Source organism: Protopterus annectens, chromosome 15.part0, assembly GCF_019279795.1.
Source record: "Protopterus annectens isolate FY-2018-M chromosome 15.part0, PAN1.0, whole genome shotgun sequence".
Lineage (NCBI taxonomy): Eukaryota > Metazoa > Chordata > Ceratodontiformes > Protopteridae > Protopterus > Protopterus annectens.
The window spans coordinates 597,301,036-597,323,243 of NC_056749.1; the positions used below are offsets into that span (position 1 = coordinate 597,301,036).

The window sequence follows — 22,208 nt, forward strand, 5'->3', positions numbered from 1 at the left end:
CATAGGAAGAAGCTGTTGCAGTGTAAGCATTTTGAATTTTAGGACCACCAGAAAGGTGTTGAGAATTGACAGATCCAGGATAGGGTGCCAAGAGCTCTCTTTTTTGGGAACCAGGAACATCCTGGAGTAGAAACCCTGTCCCATTTGTTCTACTGGAACAGGTTGAATAGCCCTGATATTGAGAAGGGAACGCACTTGCTTTTGAGCCTCTGCACATTGGTTTGGAGGAAGGTCTGGTAACCCACTTGGGGTTGGCTGTGAGTGAAAGTAGAATCTGTATCCCTGGGATACAGTGTTTAGAACCCATTGGTCCTGACTAATGGACATCCAGTTTTTTGCATGGAGGGTGAGTTTTCCTCCTAGGTGTGCAAGTACTTGGGCATGGCTGTGAAGAAGACTGAAAAGTCATTGTGAACTTTTCCATAAGAGGGTGGCTTACCACTCCCTGATTTAGAGGTGGGAGCACTCCATTGTTTAGATCTCTGCATACCCTGAAACTGTAGTCTTGGTGGTCAGTTTCCCTTGGGTTTGGACTGAAGGCCTGAGAGAGACTGGAAAGGACCAGTTTTTAGACGGCCAGTGCCTACTGAATCTAGGTGGCTGCACCTGTATGAAATCTTTGACAGTTTGCATGGATTTAGCTTTTTCCTCCATCTTTTTAAGAACTACTACTGCTTTTGTGCCAAATAATCCCGATTTAATGGAGCATCTAGTAATTTTGCTTTGACGTGGTCTGGCAAAATTTGTTCCTTCAAGCCAAACATGCCTTCTCAGTACAGACCCAGTGACAGTAGCCCTGCATGATGCTTATAAGGCATCAAACCCACACTGCAAAGTATGTTTACTAACTTGGTTTGCAGAATGCATTAACTCTTGTAAATCTTTATTTTCTGCAGTCTGGAAGTAACACCATTTTTTTGTTTTAGTTCCATAATATGTTGCTGGTACTGCAACATGTGAAATTGGCAATTCAAAGCCTTGATGGCAAGAGTTGCAGAGGTATATACCTTCTTACCCCCATCTGTCTAAAGCTCTAGAATCCCTGTCTGAAGGGGTAGGGCTTTTGGCTGTAATAGCCTTGATGTCTTTAGGTCCCTGGGAAATGGTCTCTGGAGCCGCAATAGGATTCTTAAAGAGAAATTTGAGAAGTCAGGTACTCTGTAGTACCTATCAGGCCTTCCTAGGGGATGGTGGTAAAGTGTCAGGAGTAAGACTGGATTCCATGAAGACCATCATCTACAATATCCAGGACAGGGGGTATAGCTAGAGGCCTGTGCTGAGGCAAATCTAAAAATTCTCAGAGTCTCTTTTTGGACTGAGGATAGTCCTGGCATTCCCAGCAGAAATGCTCTCTTAAGGTATGCAAGGTTTCACCAAAAGAAAAATCCTCTGGAGGGGAGGCAGAGGAAATGGAATCCTCTGCATCTTAATCCTCATAGGTAGATAAGGGTATGTGTCCTGGTAATCGGAAGGGTCACAGTCATTGGACTTCTGGTCTGTAGAATCGGAAGGAAATTCACTTATTTGTCTTTTAGCAGAGGGAAGGCTGGCTTCCTCTAATTAGAGTAATAAGGTCTTCAGCCATTCTAAGCATTTGTTTTTGTGACATGGGAGCTTGAGCATGCACTTTGGTCGTCTGTTTTCTAGGTGTAGTGCAAACTCTGGGCCTGAGAAACTCAGAAGTTTTAGCGAAAAATGAAGTCTGTTTAATACGAACATCGGTAGGTTGGAATACACTCCGAAGCCGATGATTGCACAGCGGCTCTGGACCTATCCAAGGTAGAGACATCCGCAGGTTCCATAGTCGAAGCATCTTGTGGCATACCGGACTCCGAATGGGTCTCAGCAGAGGCCTGTCAATCTGTAGAAGGGGGTTATCAGGGGCTGTGATGGTGCCTTACTGTGTACCGGCGGACTGGCGACTAGCTTAACGGAAGTGCCATTGGCAGTTTTGGACCCATGCGGTCTGTCTTTATCCTTACGTTTTTTCAGAAGATCCGTAGTCAGATGGCTTATCGAAGCCATTTTGGAATATGGAAAACGAGAGCGAAAGAATTTAGTGACAAAGACAGCCCAACAACAAATAGTTTGGGCGTTAAACAAGGTACAAAACCGACAGAGGGACATCGTGGTCTGGGCCTAAACAAGTGACGCAGTTAGAATGAAAATCTCTGTAAGGTATTTGCTTTCCACAGGCAAGACAATTAACTTTTTCTGACATCGGTTACATGAAGAAAAATGGATCCCAACGGGGTACTTAGCTTTAGAAGACTTCAGGTTTGAAGCTCGAAAAACGAAAATTTCAGGTAGCGGCCAACCAGCACTTGGGAACTGCTTCAGACTCCTCCACGGCAAGAAAGACTGATGTAATAGCGTCGGCTGCATGTTTTATACCCCTAACGACCTGACGTCATGGAAGAGGCGACAGCATCTGACACAGAAGTCCCAAGACTCTGATATTCAGGCCGACTGAGGGCTACCTGCAGGCAGATAACCCAAATGTGATGACTGCAACAGTGAAACACAAAGATCATCTATTAAAAAGAACATTAGCTAACACTAGAGAACTAACAGCGACCGTCTAAACACAAAAGCAACAAACAAGATCTGAGTTATGGCAAGGGACTAGTGCATTACGGGTAAAAGACTAGTGGATTATGGGTAAGAGAGGAGCTTGACAGCTTTTAGTGCTCCATTAGCTATAAAAAATGGTAAAGTCGATCTGAACCCAATAGTTGAGAAATGAATGAAACTGACATCAGATGTTATGTTTCCTCATTTACAAAGCCAAGCAAATTAGTAAAGTTGGCCTCAGTGGTTATCAAGTACATTTGCCTTCATACTATAAAAGAAATCTCTGCATGTTTAAGCCCCCAAGAAAGGGAAAGAATGCATTTATATATGACAGCACAGAGTCAAAGGGTTGTGAACTTTGAACCTGAAAAGCTTTATAACCCCAGTGGGAGTGAATTTTCATTCCAACACAGCACAGTGTACAATGAGAAAAGCTAACTAGACTAGAAATACCACAGACTGGGAGAAACTGCCATGTCATTTTTTTTTTAAATGTGTAAGTTTGTGGGGGGGGGGGGGGGGATCATCCTCTAGGAGTGGACAAACTACGGGTAAAGGAAATTTTGCATTTAGGGCATAGCTGTCCTTTTAAGGAGACTAATTAATGATTTACATAGCTTAATTACCAAGTTAATAGGCTAGCACATGGTGATTAACTGTCACCAGCACTGCAGTATAAACTGCATCAGATACTTCATATAACTGCAATTTTACTTCAAGACAAGCAGTTGCTCTTGACCAATAACACAGCAGTTATCACCAGCTTTATCTCATTTAACCTTAAATGAGCTAAGTTTACTGTCGTGCAAAGCATTCCTCGCTCTTCCAAAAAGTCTCTCTCCTGGGAGAATGAAGTCAATAAGCAAGAAATACTCAACTTGTCTTTTGTGAAAGCTGACCTTGAGCTCTGCAGCAGCAAACTGTGTGAATATTTTGAACATCAAATTTTTAGATACCGTCATTTTTTTATGATTATTGCATAGAGCATTATTCTTATCATAAACAGATTTGGAGGTTATGGTATTTGAAGTTTTAGCTTTGCAGTCCTTACAGTGACACAGAGAGCCATATCACCTGAATGAAAACAAATAGAGAAAAGATGATTTAACTAATAAGAGATGGTAAATCGTGAAGGCATTTTAACAATGGAATCAGATAATTTAAGTACTGTGTGCAGTACTTTACACTAAGTAGTTAAAGTAACAGCAGGTGTTATCGATACAGTGCTGCAGCCAAAGTGCCACTAAGGAATGTTTATGTATTTAACAGGCTTTTAAAAACATTCTAGGTTTGATGCAAGTCAATGATAGCTGCAGCTATGCTCTACAAGTAACTTTACAGTTTCAAGCAGTAAAACTTTTTATAACCTTAATTACAGTATCTAGTCATGGCACTGCTACTTGACTAAACTCATAACTAGAGTAAATTCCTATCTGCACTGGAAAGCAGCTTTTAAGCTTAAAAAAAAAAAGGTTTGTTGACCTCCATTATGCTGTTTTACGGTGCAACACATGCTAAACAACTGAGTCATGCAGTGGCATGAGTATACAAAAGACCACCACATAATCAAAACTCAGTCACCACATACATCCTTCAACAAATCACAGTATATAGTTTAGCCACCAAATGCTGGTTTCCTGCTTGGTCTGTTGGACTACACATCTCAATACCAAAGAAAAACATATAAAGTATTATACCTTTAAAAATCTGAATAAAGCTGTGATGTAGAACAAAACTAGACAACTAATTCTCTAATGTATTATACTAAAACTACTACCTATTATTTCAGAAGTCAAAATGTGCATTGAGCAAGGATGCTTGGTGACTGCTGCAGAACTGCAAGTGGCTCCATGGCCATTAAAAAACTCCAGCAGCACTGTTGGCAAGCAGTTGTAGGCGACAACATCAGCATGCAAATGTGTTGCAGCATGGCAGTAAACCAGAGTAACAAGCAAAGACAACTGAAGTCTGAGAATGCTGCTTTAGTACCTGCTTGTATATGTCATTATCCTGAATAAGCTGCTGATTTCTCTCCGATAGCTCCTTCAACTTTTCTATTTCTTCAGCCTGTTAGAAAAAGTAAGCATACAGATCAATCAAGATTAACTTCTGGTTTGTGTGCAAATTTTAGACTTGAAAAAAATGCCTTTTACATCTAAGGTCAGAACTTCTCAAACTAGAACATTAAAAACTACTGGGGGCACGTATACAGCTAGGAAGATGAAGTATAAAAGTGCATTTTCTGTAGGCAGGAGCATTAAAACAACAAAACTCCTTTGAAAAATCATCAGTTAGCATCTCCTCATTGAAATACATTAATTTCACACCAAGGTGGTATTGTATGGTGAAGGTTTTCTACCGCAGCTCTCTAATGCAGCATATAGAAGTTTACCATGCACAGAAGGTGGGATTTAAAAGGAAAATTCCCCCACAGAAATCAGCCGCTAGCACCTAATCTAAGCAATAAACACTCTCATTTCTTACCAAGTTAGTACAACTGAGTTAGGAACATATATGTATACACCTGAATATATCCACTGTTAAAGCAATGGTCAAGTACAGTTATCTAGGTAACTTAACAGTGTTGCATTGGTCTTTGACATCATCTAACAACCAAGTCCTAGTAGTAGACTTGATTTCAGGACTCTTCCCTCTTTAAATAGTGTACATCTGGCCTCTAGTACAATCAAGCATACCAGTATAAGACAGGCCTCTGCCTATGCCAAAAAAGGGGAGATGCAGCTGCGGTAAAGAAATCCCTCATAAAAACTACAGTCACTGCATTTTTTTTTTTTTGTGCCTTGGAGCTGATTGAGACATCCAAAACTACAATGCCTAATAATGTTTCCATCATAAAACAGAGAAGTAGATTATGATCCCTACATAAACACTGTGATAGGAATAAACTGGAGGTCTTATCCTGATTCACCATGGTGACCTCCGAGCCTCCTTTGACCTTCCCCTCAAAAAGAAATGCAAGAAAAAAGCAGAAAGGGGAGCAAGAGGAGAGATGCAGGTGCTCAACATTACTAACTGGGCTAAGAGATCTGGTTCAGGGGAGGTGCCAGACACCTACACTTCATGTGTTCTGGCAATTCCCCTTTGCAGGTTACCATATCTGAACTAGCCATAACCAAATGGACTGATCTTTTGCAGGGAGCGTCCGTGGATGCCCAGTCTATTTTCCTTCCTTCTGTTATTTTCCTTCCTTCTGTTTTGTCCAGGAATTGTTTCAACTGATGTATGCATCTAGGGAATTCAAGATCCTTTTCCCTTTGTTTTCAGGGGTAGTGTAAATAAGTAAGTGGGTGAAGACAGGTTCAAGGGCCTCTCAGCCATTGATACAGGCATGAAAGAATGGCTAGTGCAAAATGTGAATCTGTCCTATTTTAAGAATGGAAAAGCCTCTTTGAAAACAGGTACCCTTAATTCAAGACTTCTGGCACAGAAGATGGCTAGTAAAAAGTACCTCTCAAGGACAGGTATTTTATGGATTCAGTAGTAGCTGGTATAAAATAAGGCATCTGAGAACTAGAGAGCTCATTTTACTAGATCTCAGGTACATAACTTCCTTGAGGAATTGCTTCACCAGGCTGTCTAGAACAGAGAGGAACTGTTTTGCAGGAGTATGCAAACGTGTGGGGAGTACCAATGTCATTCCTGATGAAATAGCAGATGCATACACTTTCAAACAGGCTCAAGACAACCCTGACTTAAAGGTCAAACAATTAACATAGTACCATAAAAAAGTGACTAGGTCAGGACCTGGTCCCTCCTCTGGCACCAAAATTAGAATCTTCCTTTAATTTTATTAAGGAAATCTAATACATGGAAATCATGCCCATCTCCCCTAACATGTAAAACGCACCCTCAAACATGTGCCAGGAGGAAATGAGAGCCAGACCATCCATACTGCCAGTCTTCAAACTATGGTGCAACGGACTCCTTAGTTTTGAACAAAGTTTCACATTGAGACAGCAGCAAAGGCTCTGGACTTAGCACACCAATTTGGGAGAAACAATGTTGCTTATGCTAAAAAACAGCAATCAGTACCAACAGCAATCAGTACCATTTTTATTGGTCTTCCATTTCCTTTTTTATTCCTAGAAGGAGAAGAGGGACTGGAAGAAAGGCACACAGAAAATAGACGTGCAGCAAATGAAGACATCTGTTGACCAGACTCTTGGAAAATGTGTTCTTGTGCAAAATACTTGTAAATGCATATCTTGTGGAAGGAAAAGGTCAGTCTTTCTCTTACACACTACCAATGAATCAGATCCAGAAGAAATCTGCTGACATCCATTTGTGTCTGTCTGTTCTGCTCAGCCGATGCATCAGCATGAAATCATGAGAAGGGCTATCCGATGTCCTGAGGGTCTGTCTGCCCCCTGGGCCAGAAACCATACTTCCACATCTAGCCTGCATAGAAAGTTCTTTGTCCCTTTGCTTGCTGATGTAATGCTCAAAATCCCAGGCTTCCAAATCAGTTCAGAGCCTTGACAAGAAGGATCACTGCCATTACTTCCTTCATACTGATAAGCTGTTCCAAGCTTCCTGAACTCAACACCTGAGTGAGCCCTTCAGGTTGTCTGAGGAGTTTGATGTTAGTGGCTGGGTGTCTTATCCAAATGAGAATGGGACTCTCAAGTTTCTGTTTACGCAGAAAGAGACCCTTTTTTTATATAGTGCAGAAATAAAATGGTGCTCTCCAGAAGGTAGACATCATCTGTTCCTTAAGTACCACTAGTGCTTCCTCATGTGTAGTCTGGCTTAGTGTACTATCAAGATGCAAGGACGGCATTTATCCCAATTTCATAAAAAAACTCTTTTGCTGTTGTGATGACGTTCCATCACAGAAATGAAAAAAGCCATCTAGAAAGGACAAATTTCTTCTTTTGCAGAAAGACTTTTTAACTTGTACTGCCAAAGCCATGCTCCCAGGAACAAAGTGTGCAAGTCTGGGCGAGATCTAAGATTCTGGAAAGTGTTCAGGCTCCAGAAACCCATAGCACTAAAAGGTAAACTATAGGCTTTCCCAAGTCTTGCCTGATTTGCTGTGTGTACCTGGCAGTTTGCCCAGGTATGCAGGATAGATCTGAACCCCTTTGATTCTGCAAAAGACAATTACTGAAACTTGGCATGTTGGAAAACACTCTGGGTACAGGAAATAAACCAAAGGGACAAGAAAGTTAAATGGAATTGGCATTTCCCTGATTTGAACTTGTAGTATCGCCTGTCTGCTTTGGCTTTAGGTATGTTGGATCCTTAAGATCCATTGTTACCATGAAGGCTTTGGGAAGAAGCAGAGACAGCACAGCTTGCAAGGTTAACATTTTGAATTTTTACACCTTTAGAACGATTATTTTGAATTTTAAACTATCTTTGTGAAAGACCAAATAGGGGGGTCGAACCGATAGAGCATGAAGTTCAGACACCCTCCTGGCCGATGTAATAGCTACTAGGAATAAAGTTTTCCAAGAAAGAAATTTTAGGGAGCAAGAAACAGCTGGCTCAAGGGGAAGAATCAAGGATGTCAGCACTAAATTTAGATCCCATTGAGGAGGAGGATTCCTGATTGGAGGCTTTAGCAGGAAAATTCCTTTCAAGAAGGCTCTACAAAGCCTATGGGACATAATATTGTGATCTGCAATCCCAACATGAAAGTTCGAGATAGCAGCCAATTGAACTCTGACTGTGGAAGAGGAGCCTGCATGAAAAATCTCTGCTAAGAAGTCCAGAACTGCCTGAACTGGGGCAGTGAAAGGATCAATATTCTTGGCTTTAGCCCAATAAGAGAAACGTTTCCATTTGCTTGCATAAATCCTCCTGGTAGAGGATTTTAAAGAAGCTACTATGATGTCTCTAACAGGGTTAGAGATCAAAGGAAGCCTGGCTAAGGAAGGAAGTGGAGCAACCATGCTGTGAGGTTGAGAGAAGGGATAGACCGGTGCAGCTGACCGGATTGGTGAATCAGAAGATCTGGCACTGGGTCCAGATGCCACGGCTGCACCAAAAGGTGACGATGGAGGAACGGGAACCAAACTTGTCGAGGCCAGTAAGGAGCAATGAGAATCATTTTGGCTCTCAAAACGGTTGCTTTCTGGATAACTTGAGGGATCAGAGGAAATGGAGGAAAGGCATAAAGAAGTCCCTGGGGCCAAACCTGGGTCAGAGCGTCTCTGGGGGGGTGGCCTGGTGGAAGGAAGAGAGAGAAGAAGTCTGAGCATTTGCTGTTTTGGGGAGTAGCAAAAAGATCGCAACATGGGCGACCCCATTCCAGAAAAATCTCTTCCACTATGGATTGCTTGAGAGACCACTCGTGAGGCATGAGAATAGCTCTGCTCAATCTGTCCGCTACAATGTTGGTTTTCCCAGGGATGTGCGTTGCTACCAGAAACCGATGAGAGGAGATTGCCCATTGCCATTGTCTGAGCGCTTCTCGACACAAGGGGTAGGACTTGGTTCCGCCCTGTTTGTTGATATACCAAACTACAGACATGTTGTCTGTGTGGACTGCAATTGTCCCTACGGGAAGAAAGTCGTTGAGGGCTTGCAACGTTAAAAGCACTGCTCTCATCTCCAGGACATTTATGTGCAGGTGGTACTCGAACGGCTGCCACGTCCCATGAACCATCCTGCCCTGATAATGACCCCCCCACCCGATCAGGGAGGCATCCGTGGTGACAGTGGCTACCGGGGATGGGGTACAAAGTGTCTGCCTTGGTGAACCTGGGGAGATGTGATCCACCAAGCAAGATGATCTTTGCAAGTCTGTGTCACCAGAATCTGGTGACGCATTGGAAGTTGTTGGTAAGACCACTGAGTGAACAACATCCACTGAAGAAGGCGCATGTAGAAGCGAGCCAGGGGAAGAAGAGTAATGGCCGCAGCCATGAGGCCTAATACCTTTAGAACCATTCTGGCCTGTACTTTCTTGTTGGCTAGAATGATCCTGACATGACTTTAAATGTCTGAAACTCTTTGATCTGTAAGGGTAGCTGACATCCGAACAGTGTTTAAGTTTGCGCCTATGAAAGTAATAGACTGGCAGGGCGATAAGGATGACTTTTCGAAGTTGATTGAGATGCCCAAATGAGTACAAACATTTATTGTGTAATCCCTGGCTTGAACAAGCTGATGCCTGGTGGTGGCTGAAAGGAGCCAGTCGTCGAGATATGGAAACACCTGGAATCCTTGACGTCTCAGGTGAGCCGTGACCACTGCCATGCATTTGGTGAACACTCTGGGGGCTGTAGTGAGACCAAAGGGCAGGGCTCTGAACTGAAAATGACTGGACCCCAGCCGAAAGCGGAGAAATCTCCTGGAGCGTCTGTGAATTTTTATGTGATAATGCGATCCTGAAGATCTATTGAGCACATCCAGTTGTCCTCCTGTAAGAAGGGCAGAATTGACTGAAGAGTGACCATTCGGAATCTTGTCTTCCTCACAGACTTGTTGAGTCTGCTGAGATCCAATATTGGTCTCCAGTCTCCGTCTTTTGGGGACCAAAAGAACCTTGAGTAGATTCCGGGCTCCGAATGGTCTGTTGTAACTGGCTGAATGGCTCTTTTTTGCAGTAGTTTTGAGACTTCTAACTCTGCAATTTCCCTTAGACCGGGTGATACGTCTGGAAGGGAATTTGAGGGATAGAAAGGACTTTCCTCGAAAGGAATTATGTAACCCTCGGATATGATCGACTGTACCCATCTGTCTTGAGTGAGGGAATGCCAGGCTTCTGGGTACAGCGATAATCTTCCCCCGACTGCCTCCAAGGAGGGACAGCCGGGCAACATCTCAGGGATGCTGAAAGGGCTTGTCAGAGAGAGACTCTCCGTTTCCCTGGTTTTGTGGACCCCTCTCTGCCTCTAGAGCGGCGTCTGTTGTTGTTACCCCCTCTGCCTCTAGGGGTAAACTGACCACGTGAATCCGGCGTGACTCCTTGGGATTTGCGGAACCACATTTTGCCACCCTTCTGTCCTTTAGGGTAAGGTCTAGAAGGGGTGGAAAAATGGACTCCTACGGCAGAAAGAGTTTTGCCGTCCTGCTCACACCTGGTCAATGTTTCCTTCACTTGAGGGCCAAACAAAGCTGACCCATCAAAGGGAGAGTTTGTGAAGGACGCCTTAAAGGGATCTGCAAAGTTACATAGCCGCATCCAGGCTTGGCGTCTAAGTGCCACACCTGTACCTGCGGCCCTACTCGCTCCATCAGCAGCATATGATATTAGCCGCATGGAGGAGTTTGCAATGGAGTTAAGGGTTCCTAGCTGTGAAGCAATTTTTTCCTGAGCCCCTGCAGCTGTAGGATCCTGCACAACTTCACCTAGCTCCTTAAGGATATCCCTTTGGAGTCTGGTGAAGTGACATAGGTAGTTCAGCGAACGCATAGCAAAAGGTCACTGAAGAAAACATCCGCCACTGTACCTATCCATGGTCCTAGAGTCCTTATTAGGAGGATGGACAGGTACGGAAGGATCTGCAAGTTCCTTCTTGGTGGCAGCAGCCACCACCATGGCATCAGCGGGGACACCTTTAGTGAGGAATTGCTTGTCACACGGGGCAGTAATGAATTTTGAAGGCCTCCTAGGGACTGGCTCTACAGAGTCAGGAGCAGCCCACGCCTTTCGGGCAATAACCTGCATAAGGGGTCGAAGGCGGAGACACCCAGGAGGTGGAGGGCCGAGATCCAAACGCCTCCAGGTATACTGACTCATCCTCAGAGGGATTATTGGTGGGCCAGTTTCCCCTCTGTCTAAGGAGTTCTAGGATGTCTGAGAAGGAGACATCCTCAGAGGGGGATCTTGGGGATCCCTCTGACTCATCTAAGTCAGTATCTGAAGTGATAGACTCGGGGAGTCTACAAGTTTCCTCTTACATGTCCTCTTCATGGGGATCTCCCGACACATCAGGAGAATCCTCGGAAGAGGGGATATTCCCAGTGGGGAAACCTGAGGCGGAGGATCTCTGGGTCCTGTAGCAAGAGAAGTGGCAGAGATGTCAACAGGCACTATGGAGGGAGGAGCTAAGGGAACAGACTGTTGGCTGAGACCAGTGGCCAGCACACTCTTCATCACCTCAAGGCTCCCTCCCAGGCAGGCCCGAGAACCCGCGAAGAGCTAGGAACCCGGGGCCCACCAAAGGGGAAGTCTCGAGGCAGATGTCGGAGCCGAGCTCACCAAGGCCGAGGCTCCAAGGGGAAGAGCGGGGACAAGGGTCCGATGCCACTCACCCCTCGGAGGAGACCAGGAAGCCCGGCCACGAATCCCTCTAAGGAAGGTCTCAAGAGGAGATAAGAGTGGAGGCTGAAGGAACAGAAGGGGTATCTGTCCCTCAGCCGTAGCAGTAACCATTCGAAGACTCCAACTCCAATCTCTGGGGTAGAGTTGTAGGAGGAACTGCAATGGGGTGTGGACCAATAGTCGTCTGCTGAGATGGACTATGCAACATTTGGGCCAATGCCTGTGACTTAAGTAATCTACTGACCACTCTCTCTAAATCATGGTCAGAAAGCCTGGATGACCTTGAAGATCGGCTCCGATGGCTCCGTTCGAGAGGAGAGGTGAAGCGGGCGAAAGTATCGGCTCCAAGGAAGGGGACCTAGACCTCTTCCTCGAAGGAACCATCGGTGCCGATGAAACCACTGATACTGCCGGAGCCGCCAACTTATCGGAGCAGACAGGTAGCCGATGCATCGGCTCCAGCCGAGCCAATACAGCCACAAAGTAGCGGTGTCCAGAGCGATCGGAGCCGACACCGATGCCTGAGCCACATGGTGATCGGAACCGATCGGAGCCGACACAGAAGTGGTCGAACCAGAATCGGCACCGATAGCCATCGGTGCCGAAGGTTTAAGTACAGAAGAATCGGCTCCAGCCGGAGCCGATCTCGACTCAGAAAGAGTCGGAGCCGAGGCCACAGGCTTGGACACAGAAGCCTGGGCCTTGGAAGACTCTGAAGTCTTAGATGGAGCCGACTTAGCCGGAGAGACCTCCGGCTTAAGAAGGCCCCTCAAGATTAATTTGTTCCTTCTTTCCTGCAGGACTCTCTGGCTGAAAGAGTGACATATAGCACAGGAGTCCTGCAGGTGAAGAGGCCCCAGGCAGTAAAGGCAAGAAGTGTGACCGTCTGTTAGAGACATCTTCTGACAGCACGAGTCACACTTCTTAAAGCCTGAGACCCTTTCCTTAGACATAGTGAATCACACACACACACAACACTAGTCTAGGAAATTAAAATATATAAAACTATTAATAAGAGACACACACACACACCCTAACAAGGGGGGGATGGGATGGGAGAAAGTCTGACTAGAAATTTTAAGAAGACAGGAAAAATTCTTGTCAGAAGGGGACTAAAACTATATTTAAACTAACTAAAGTTTTTTTGAAGAAAAGGGGCAAAAGTAGTAATATTAGAATCACTTACCAGGAGCTGGTAAAAGGAGGACCTCATCAGCGAAGCGGCAAATGAGATCTGGGTACTTATTTATTTATTTATTTTTATTTTACATTTGTTGACCGGGATAGTCCGACTGGATATATGTCCATTTTCAGCGGAGGCCCGGGGAGAAAAGCTCCACAGAGAAGACAATACAAGTAAGTTACAATACACATAGAGGAAGGAGAGACATACAGGTTTACATATCATTATGCATTACTTAATTAGATACATTTGGCAACTATAACATTAAACAAAACTCAGTAGACAATGATGTTTCAATTTTCAGTACAGTGACTGGTTCTTTATAGAATTCAGAAGGACCAAGAAGAAACTGTCTATTGTGAAACCAACAAAAAAAAGGATAGTGGTCAGCATAATTTAGAATTTGGTTAAATCAAACAACCCTGGATTCCCAGTTAGGGAAATTGTTATCTATCTAAGGCAACTAATCTGGATTATCACATGTGCATAGCCATTGTATGTTAAAATAGTGTTTAAGATTCTTTTTGAATAGACCAAGGGAAGTAATAAGTCTTAGGTTATTAGGGAGGGAATTCCAAAGCTTTCCTATAGAATTGGCGAAAAGAGCCTCACCTCCCAAATTGTTAGATTTGGTGGTATGGACCAGAAGTCTGTTTGAGGAGCGTAGACAGCTAAGATTGGAGTAAGGGATCAGTAGTTTATTAAGTGATGGGGTTTTGTCAGGTTGTTTAATGATTTTAAATGCTTCAGTGAGTTGGTTCATTTTGAGAAGATTAGGTAGTTCTAACCAGTCAAGTTTCCTTAAGTTAAGGCAGTGATGTGTTCTATAAAGTGCTCCTGTTACAAATCTGGCAATGTGATTATAAGAAACAGATAATTTATTAATATCACGTTTATTGAGGTGAGAAAGTACAGGAGAGGCATATAATAGGGTGGAGAGGAGGTGCGTGAAAGCAATGGCTAGTTTGGCAGAGGGGATTAGAAAGTTCTTTATTCTATACAGGGATCCAAGTTTCTTGTTTACAGACTTTATGGTTTGACTGATATGCAAATCAAATTTAAGTTTGTTGTCAATTATAACGCCTAATAGTTTTGTATTGGTATCAGGCACAATGATGGTACCATTATTGGATTGAATGGTGAAGGAACTATTATTCGATTGTAAAGTGAGATGCAAGGGAGGAGGGGCTGAGGTAGGAAAAAATAGTAGTAACTTAGTTTTTTTTTGGGTTTAGGATGAGTTTCCGCTCAGAGAGCCATTTTTCTACTATAGTAAAGCAAAGTTGGGTGGCTATTTGTAAATCGGGGAGAGAGACATCTGAGCAAATAAGGGTGGAGTCATCTGCGTATTGGATGCAGGTGGCTTTGGGGATAACTGAGTGAAGTTCATTTATGAATACTTACCGCCTTGCATCATGGAATATGGGGCTGCCTCGAGCTGGTAAAAGTGACTCTCGAGCTTAGCAAGTGCCGAGTCGGAGCCGAGGATCGGCTCCGAACCCATCAAGCAAGAATGAAGGCGAGATTGACAACTTAACATTTAGAATCTTCCTTTAATTTTATTAAGGAAATCTAATACATGGAAATCATGCCCATCTCCCCTAACATGTAAAACGCACCCTCAAAAATGTGCCAGGAGGAAATGAGAGCCAGACCATCCATATTGCCAGTCTTCAAACTATGGTGCAATGGACTCCTTAGTTTTGAACAAAGTTTCACATTGAGACAGCAGCAAATGCTCTGGACTTAGCACACCAATTTGGGAGAAACAATGTTGCTTATGCTAAAAAACAGCAATCAGTACCAACAGCAATCAGTACCATTTTTATTGGTCTTCCATTTCCTTTTTTATTCCTAGAAGGAGAAGAGGGACTGGAGGAAAGGCACACAGAAAATAGACGTGCAGCAAATGAAGACATCTGTTGACCAGACTCTTGGAAAATGTGTTCTTGTGCAAAATACTTGTAAATGCATATCTTGTGGAGAAGGAAAAAGGTCAGTCTTTCTCTCTTACACACTACCAATGAATCAGATCCAGAAGAAATCTGCTGACATCCATTTGTGTCTGTCTGTTCTGCTCAGCCGATGCATCAGCATGAAATCATGAGAAGGGCTATCCGATGTCCTGAGGGTCTGTCTGCCCCCTGGGCCAGAAACCATACTTCCACATCTAGCCTGCATAGAAAGTTCTTTGTCCCTTTGCTTGCTGATGTAATGCTCAAAATCCCAGGCTTCCAAATCAGTTCAGAGCCTTGACAAGAAGGATCACTGCCATTACTTCCCTTCATACTGATAAGTTGTTCCAAGCTTCCTGAACTCAACACCTGAGTGAGCCCTTCAGGTTGTCTGAGGAGTTTGATGTTAGTGGCTGGGTGTCTTATCCAAATGAGAATGGGACTCTCAAGTTTCTGTTTACTAGTACTCAGAAAGAGAGACCCTTTTTCATATAGTGCAGAAATAAAATGGTGCTCTCTAGAAGGTAGACATCATCTGTTCCTTAAGTACCACTAGTGCTTCCTCATGTGTAGTCTGGCTTAGTATACTATCAAGATGCAAGGATGGCATTTATCCCAATTTCATAAAAAAACTCTTTTGCTGTTGTGATGACGTTCCATCACAGAAATGAAAAATTAGCTCAGAAAGGACAAATTTCTTCTTTTGCAGAAAGACTTTTTAACTTGTACTGCCAAAGCCATGCTCCCAGGAACAAAGTGTGCAAGTCTGGGCGAGATCTAAGATTCTGGAAAGTGTTCAGGCTCCAGAAACCCATAGCACTAAAAGGTAAACTATAGGCTTTCCCAAGTCTTGCCTGATTTGCTGTGTGTATCTGGCAGTTTGCCCAGGTATGCAGGATAGATCTGAACCCCTTTGATTCTGCAAAAGACAATTACTGAAACTTGGCATGTTGGAAAACACTCTGGGTACAGGAAATAAACCAAAGGGACAAGACAGTTAAATGGAATTGGCATTTCCCTGATTTGAACTTGTAGTATCGCCTGTCTGCTTTGGCTTTAGGTATGTTGGATCCTTAAGATCCATTGTTACCATGAAGGCGTTGGGAAGAAGCAGAGACAGCACAGCTTGCAAGGTTAACATTTTGAACTTTTACACCTTTTAGAACTTATTTTGAATTTTTAAACTGTTTAGGGAATTATTTAGCTTTGAAGCTCCTAAGATTAGTCCCTCCAAGGATGGTCTTTTTTGGTATTAGGAATAGGCTTGAGTAAAGCCCCTTGTCTTATTCTGGGGTTGTGGTGCTCTCTACAGCCCCTTGCTATAATGGTGGCTCTAACTATCTTTGTTGTCAGGGCTCTAAGTAGATTCTTAAGGAATGACTTTTTCATTAAATGCACTCCCCACACTTGAGATTCTCCCTTTTTGTCCTTTTTCTTTAAGAATAAGACCTCCAATACTCAGTTGTGTGAAGATGGTTGTAGACGAAAGTGTAAAAAAAAAATCCAGAGTCAAATTCACTAAGACTTTAGAGGGAGCCTGAAAAGTAAATAGGAATGGAGGCCCATCTAGTTCATGTGAAGACAATATGGCAGACATCTGATGTCTTAGACCTGGGATTGGTGGAGCCAGAAAATCAAAAAAGGGAGGGGGTCACCAAGCTTCTGCAAGGACAAAGACTGACATCTAATATCTGGATGTCTTAGGCCTGTATGGAGTGGCCGTCTTCCAGACCTCATAATGTGGACAAATCAATCTCAGTTTTAGAAATGGAATGCTCTCAGACACTGAATGACAGATCACTGCACTCTACATTGGAAAATCAGAAGTTATGTACTTGACACAAATGTTAGATCCTTTTCATCCTGAAATGTCCAAAAAAAGAAGTTATGTACTTACCATAACGTTCCAATCTGAGGTATTGATTTTCATTTTCTTTCAACCTGTGGGACTCTGACCTGTTACGGATCCGACTCTGCCATATACTCCAGCATCAGAGCCGAAATCTGAGCTCCTCCCCTACCGATAATGCCCCACTATCCCTCCTCCCCTCAAGTTTGCTGCAAGACAGCACCAATCCACAGCAGAAAAACTTAAAACCTGACCAGTAAAGGGACAAACACACACCAGACTCAACGCATACAAAGAAGTAGCCTGCACCTACATCTGTCCAGTCCACCACATAGCCCAAAGGCATGGGTAAAGGGGGGGGGTTTGAAGACAAATGAAAAGCAACTCAGATGGAATGTTATGGTAAGCACATGACTTCTTTATATGAAGTTGTTTTTCATTTGGTCTTCAACCTATGGGACACAGTCCCCAGCTAAAATAATCTTGGGAGGCCCTCGTAGAAGGATGTTCCAGAGCACAGCAGAGCCAAAGGAAGCCCCGTTACTGGGGAGAATGTCCAATTTGTAATGGGAGATAAACATATGTGAAGAGGACCAAGTAGCCGCCAAACAAATGTTGTCAATAGGAACCCTGGATCAAAAGTCTGCAGAAGTAGACACTGATCTGGTAAAATGCACCCAGACAGGACCAGGTAGAGGCAAACCTTTGGAACAATAAACCATAGAAATGCAGCTGGAAATCCAATGAGCAAGAGTAACCTTTAAAATAGACTTTCCCAAATGGGCTTAGAAAAGGATACAAAAAGTTGATCGGACTGTCGAAAATTTTTGGTTCGATCCAGGTAAAAGCACAACTGTCTGTGGACATCAAATAAATGGAATTTGTATTCCTCTTTGTTCTGATAATTTGGGAAGAACACTGGCAAATTATTCACCTGGTTAATATTAGCTTTGGAGGCCATCTTTGGCAAGAAAGAGGGGTTGGTAGAAGAGTCACTCTGTCCTTATGGAAGACATAAGGAGGCTTGACTGACAACGCCTGCAACTCAGACACCCGCTTGGCCAAAGTGATAGCCATCAAGAGGGCTGTCTTTACAGTGGCAGTTGGTGCAAAAGGAGGAGAAACTAGGGCCTGTAAAACCAGAGCCAGCTCTCCCAAGGAGGCATGGGGTCCTTTATTGGTGGCCTTAGGAGAAATGTACCATTCATAAAAGGCTTGCATAGCTTAGAAAAAGCCAAGGAGGCAGAATTCTCCCCCACATGGAATTTTGAGATGCCTGCCAATTGAACTTTAATCACAGAAAAACTATCCCCGTTGTGGAAAATATGGGCTAGAAAATCTAAAATGGCAGGAACAGGGGCTGTAAAAGGATCCAGTTTGTGCTGTGACACCTCCATTTACTGGAGTAGATTTGCCTAGTAAAGGGCCTTGTGAGCCGCAACCAAAATCTTTTTGACTGGTTAAGACAGCCCGGGAGCCCTAGCCATCAAAGGAACTGGAACAGCCAAGGGGAGAGCTTCAGGCTGACGGTCTATGTGGAAAGTACAGTTGTGTACACTTACCATAAATGTAGATGTTAGAGTGTATTCATTGTTGCAATCATTACATTTGGGTAATCTGCATGCAGGTTGCCCTCAGTCGGCCTGAATTCCAAAGTCTTGGGTCTTGCGTCGGTTGCTGTCTCCTCTTCCATGACGTCAGGGGTATAAAACAGGCAGCAGATGCCATTTTCTTTAGTTTTTCTTGCCCCAGATGTCAGGTGCTCCCCAAATGAGTAGCAAAAATATATATAAACTATATATACATGCAACAATATAAACTTTACCTTCATCTACAAGCAAATACACCACAAAGGCTGTAGAAAGTAGTGAAGGAAAGAGAAACTCCAGAATAAAATGGGGATGGCGGGTGGGTAACCTAGACTGCAACAGTGAATACACTCAAACATCTACATTTATGGTAAGTGTACACAACTGTACTATGTTCTTCGTGTTTCACTGTTGCAGTCATTACATTTGGGTAGAATCCCAAAGCTATGGATGGGAGGCTGGAGCTAAACTGCATTAGGGGCAGCTATAAGGCCCTGCAGAACTGCAGTGGCAAAGCTTGCCCTGGACTTAGAGAAGAGAGGCAAATGATAATGCTTTGTTAAAGTGAGAACAGAACTCCAAGTAGCAGCTTCTAGAATGCCTTTGGTTGGTACCCCTCTGAGAAAAGCTGCTGATATGAGACCTAATGCCCTTGGGCACCGGTTTACCATGATGTAAGTAGCAGAAACGAATGCAGTGGCTTATCCACTTTGAAATTGTCTGCTTTGAAATAGTCTTTCCCTCTGATCCTGCAGCAAATGCCACCAGTAGCTGCTCAGTTTTTCTTAGAGCTTTAGTCCTGCTCAAGTAGAATCTTAGTTGTCTGTGTACGTCCAAGGAATGCAGAATCCGCTCCCCCTTGTTCTGCGGATTTGGATAAAAAGTTGGCAGATTAATAGTTTAAGAGCCACACTGGAAACCACTTTAGGCATAATGGAAGGACTGGTCCCGAGGGACACCCTGTCTGGGTAAAATATGATAAAAGGCTCCACAGCCATGAGGGCCTGTAGCTCTGAAACCCTTCTTGCTGAAGTAATTGCCAGGAGCAAAGCTGTTTTCCATTAGATCTACAGTAGCAGCTGGTTCAAATGGAGGCAGGGTGAGCTTTTCCAACACAAAATTGAGGTCCCATGCAGGAATTTGAGATCTTCTGGAAGGCCTTAAATTTTTGGACCCTCTAAGATACTGCTTTAGCAAAGGATTTGAAAAGATTGGTGGCTCTGTGTTGTAATGAGCAGAGAAGGCAGAGGCATGGATTTTTATTGATGAAAAAGATAAACCTTCGTCAAGCATCTCAGTCAAGTATTATAAAATTTGAGGAATATTTGGCTCCGGTGTGTCAGTTCCTTGTGCTTAGTTCCAACCACAGAATCTCTTCTATTTATCAGCATAAGATTTTCTAGTACCAGGCCTTCTTGCTTCCAAAATGACATCCATCACAGATTTACTGAAAGGTGTTTGAATTAACTACATGATCAGCCATGCTGCCAGGTTTAGTGTTTGGAGCTGATTGTGCAGGATCTGACTGTTTTGCTGAGACAGTAAGTGAGGTATTTGAAGCAAGTACCAAGCTGGGAATTGAGGCATATTCCTTAGGATTGGATACCAGTGTTGACGGAGCCAGTCCGGGGTAATTAGTATCATCTTTGTTTTTTCTTGTCTGACCTTTAGTAGAACCTTGGGAAGAGGAGACAGAGGAGGAAAGGCGTGCACACTGATAGTTTTTTCCAATTGAAGGATAGGGCATCCACTTTCCATGCTTGTCTCTGATAAGTCCTTGTGCAGAATTTGTCCAGTTGATAATTCCGAGGAGAGGCAAATAGGTCTATGTCTGGGCTCCGCCATTTCTTTATCATGCTGAAAACTTGTGGATCCAGTTTCCACTCATAAGGGTCCATAAGGTTTCTGCTTAAGTCATCTGCCAGAGTGTTTTGCTTTCCTGGCAGGAATTGAGCCTGAAGATGTACTTGGTAAGTCAAGGCTGTGTTCCACAATGCCATGGCTAGTCTGCAAAGGGGGTATGAGTGTGTGCCCACCTGCTTGTTTATGTACCACATAACCGTGGTGTTGTCCATCTTTATCAGTAGTTATCCTGGATGAAGTAAGTCGTTGAAGGCTGTCAGGGCATTTTGAACAGCTAACATCTCTTTTTGGTTGATATGCAGATGCATTTGTTTTGGGGTCCATATGACCTGAATGCATCTTCCCGCCAGGTGGGCCCCCCATGCATAGTCTGATGCGTCTGTAGTTAAGGTTTGTCTGGCAAGGGGTAGAGTGAAAGACCATCCCATGTTTTGGTGACATGCCTTTTCTCACCAAAGAAACTCCTGTTGTAGGCAGGGAATGAGAGGAATCATTGTTTCCAGACTGTGACAATGTTGACTCCATAAACTTTTTAGATACCGCTGTAGTTTCCTCATATGCAGTCTTGCATATGGAATCAGTAGAATGCAGGATGCCATGAACCCCAAAGCCTGCAGAGTTTGTCTTGCAGATAACTGGGTTTTTGTTACCATCTGTTTGAAGTAAATAGTCAGTTGCCTTTGTTTGTCTGGCATGAGGAAAGCCATCTGGGCAGTTGTATTCAAGCTTGCACCCAGGAATGTTATCTTTTCAGAGGGTACCAGTTGTGATTTCTTTTGGTTTATTGTGTACCCTAGGCATATTAGAAGCCTTTTCACAAATGCTAGATGCTGAAGAATGTTCTTGTTCTCTGCTTGAATGAGACAGTCGTCCAAGTAAGGATAGATTTGTATACCTCTGTCTGCAAAATGCAATTACTGGTGCCAGGCACTTTGTAAAGACCCTGGGCGCAGTAGATAAGCCAAAGGGCAGTGCAGAGAATTGGTAATGCATAAAGCCAGCCTTGAAACGGAGGTATCTTCTGCACGATTCCCTTATTGGGATATGCAGGTATGCCTCTGAAGTCTGATGTCACCAGCCAAGCGTTCTTGCCCAGCATGGGCAGAAGCTGCTGCAAAGTCAGCATTTTGAATTTTGGAATGTCCAGGAATGTGTTCAAAATTGATAAGTCCAGTATTGGGCACCAGGACTGATCTTTTCTGGGTACTAAGAACAGTCTTGAATAAAACCCTTGTCCTTTTTCCTGTTATGGCACTGGCTGAATAGCCCCCAAATCCATGAGGGACGTAACTTGCTTCTGTGCCTCTGCCCACTGATTTTTTGGCAGATCTGGCCAACCGTTTGCAACTGGCAGAGTGCGGAAGTGGAATCTGTATCCCTGAGATACCATGTTTAACACCCACTTGTCCTGGGTTATTAACTGCCAATTTTGAGCATAAAGTGCTAATTTCCCCCATAAAGGTGCTGCCAAAAGAAAAGTGCTTGGTGATGGCAGGGAAAAGTCATTGAGACTATTTACTGTAGGGTTGCGCTTTATTTCCTCCAGATTTGGAGGTAGAAGCACCCCATTGCTTTGACCTGGAAGAATCCTGTGACTGGTATCTAGAACCTTTAGGGTACCCGGATTTGCCCCGTGGAGCTCTGTCAGACACAGGAAAGGACCAGTTTTTTGTAGGCCAGTGTCTACTGAATCTTGGTGGCTGCACTTTTAAGAAATCTTTTACAGTTTGCATAAACTTAGCTTTGTCTTCCATTTTCTTTAAAACCTCTTCTGCCTTAAGACCAAACAAGAGTATCATGCTGTAAAGGTGCACCCAGCAATTTAGGTTTAACATGATCTGGCAAATTTTGCTCTTTTAGCCAGGCATGCCTCCTAATCACAGATCCAGTAACTGAGGCCCTGCAGGAGGCCTCAAAGGAATCAAAACCAAATTGCAAAGTATGCTTTCCAACTTGT

General features: G+C 43.7%; 1 protein-coding gene across 1 annotated transcript in view; it reads right to left on the minus strand.

Annotated features, from left to right (window-relative positions):
• The window catches only part of KIF4A (kinesin family member 4A), a gene marked incomplete in the record, with an annotated part of 2,786,372 nt that overhangs the window by 482,041 nt on the left and 2,282,123 nt on the right, over positions 1-22,208 (minus strand). Inside the window, 1 exon segment of the mRNA XM_044057419.1 lies at positions 4,564-4,641. Coding sequence (XP_043913354.1) covers positions 4,564-4,641 — 78 coding nt within the window.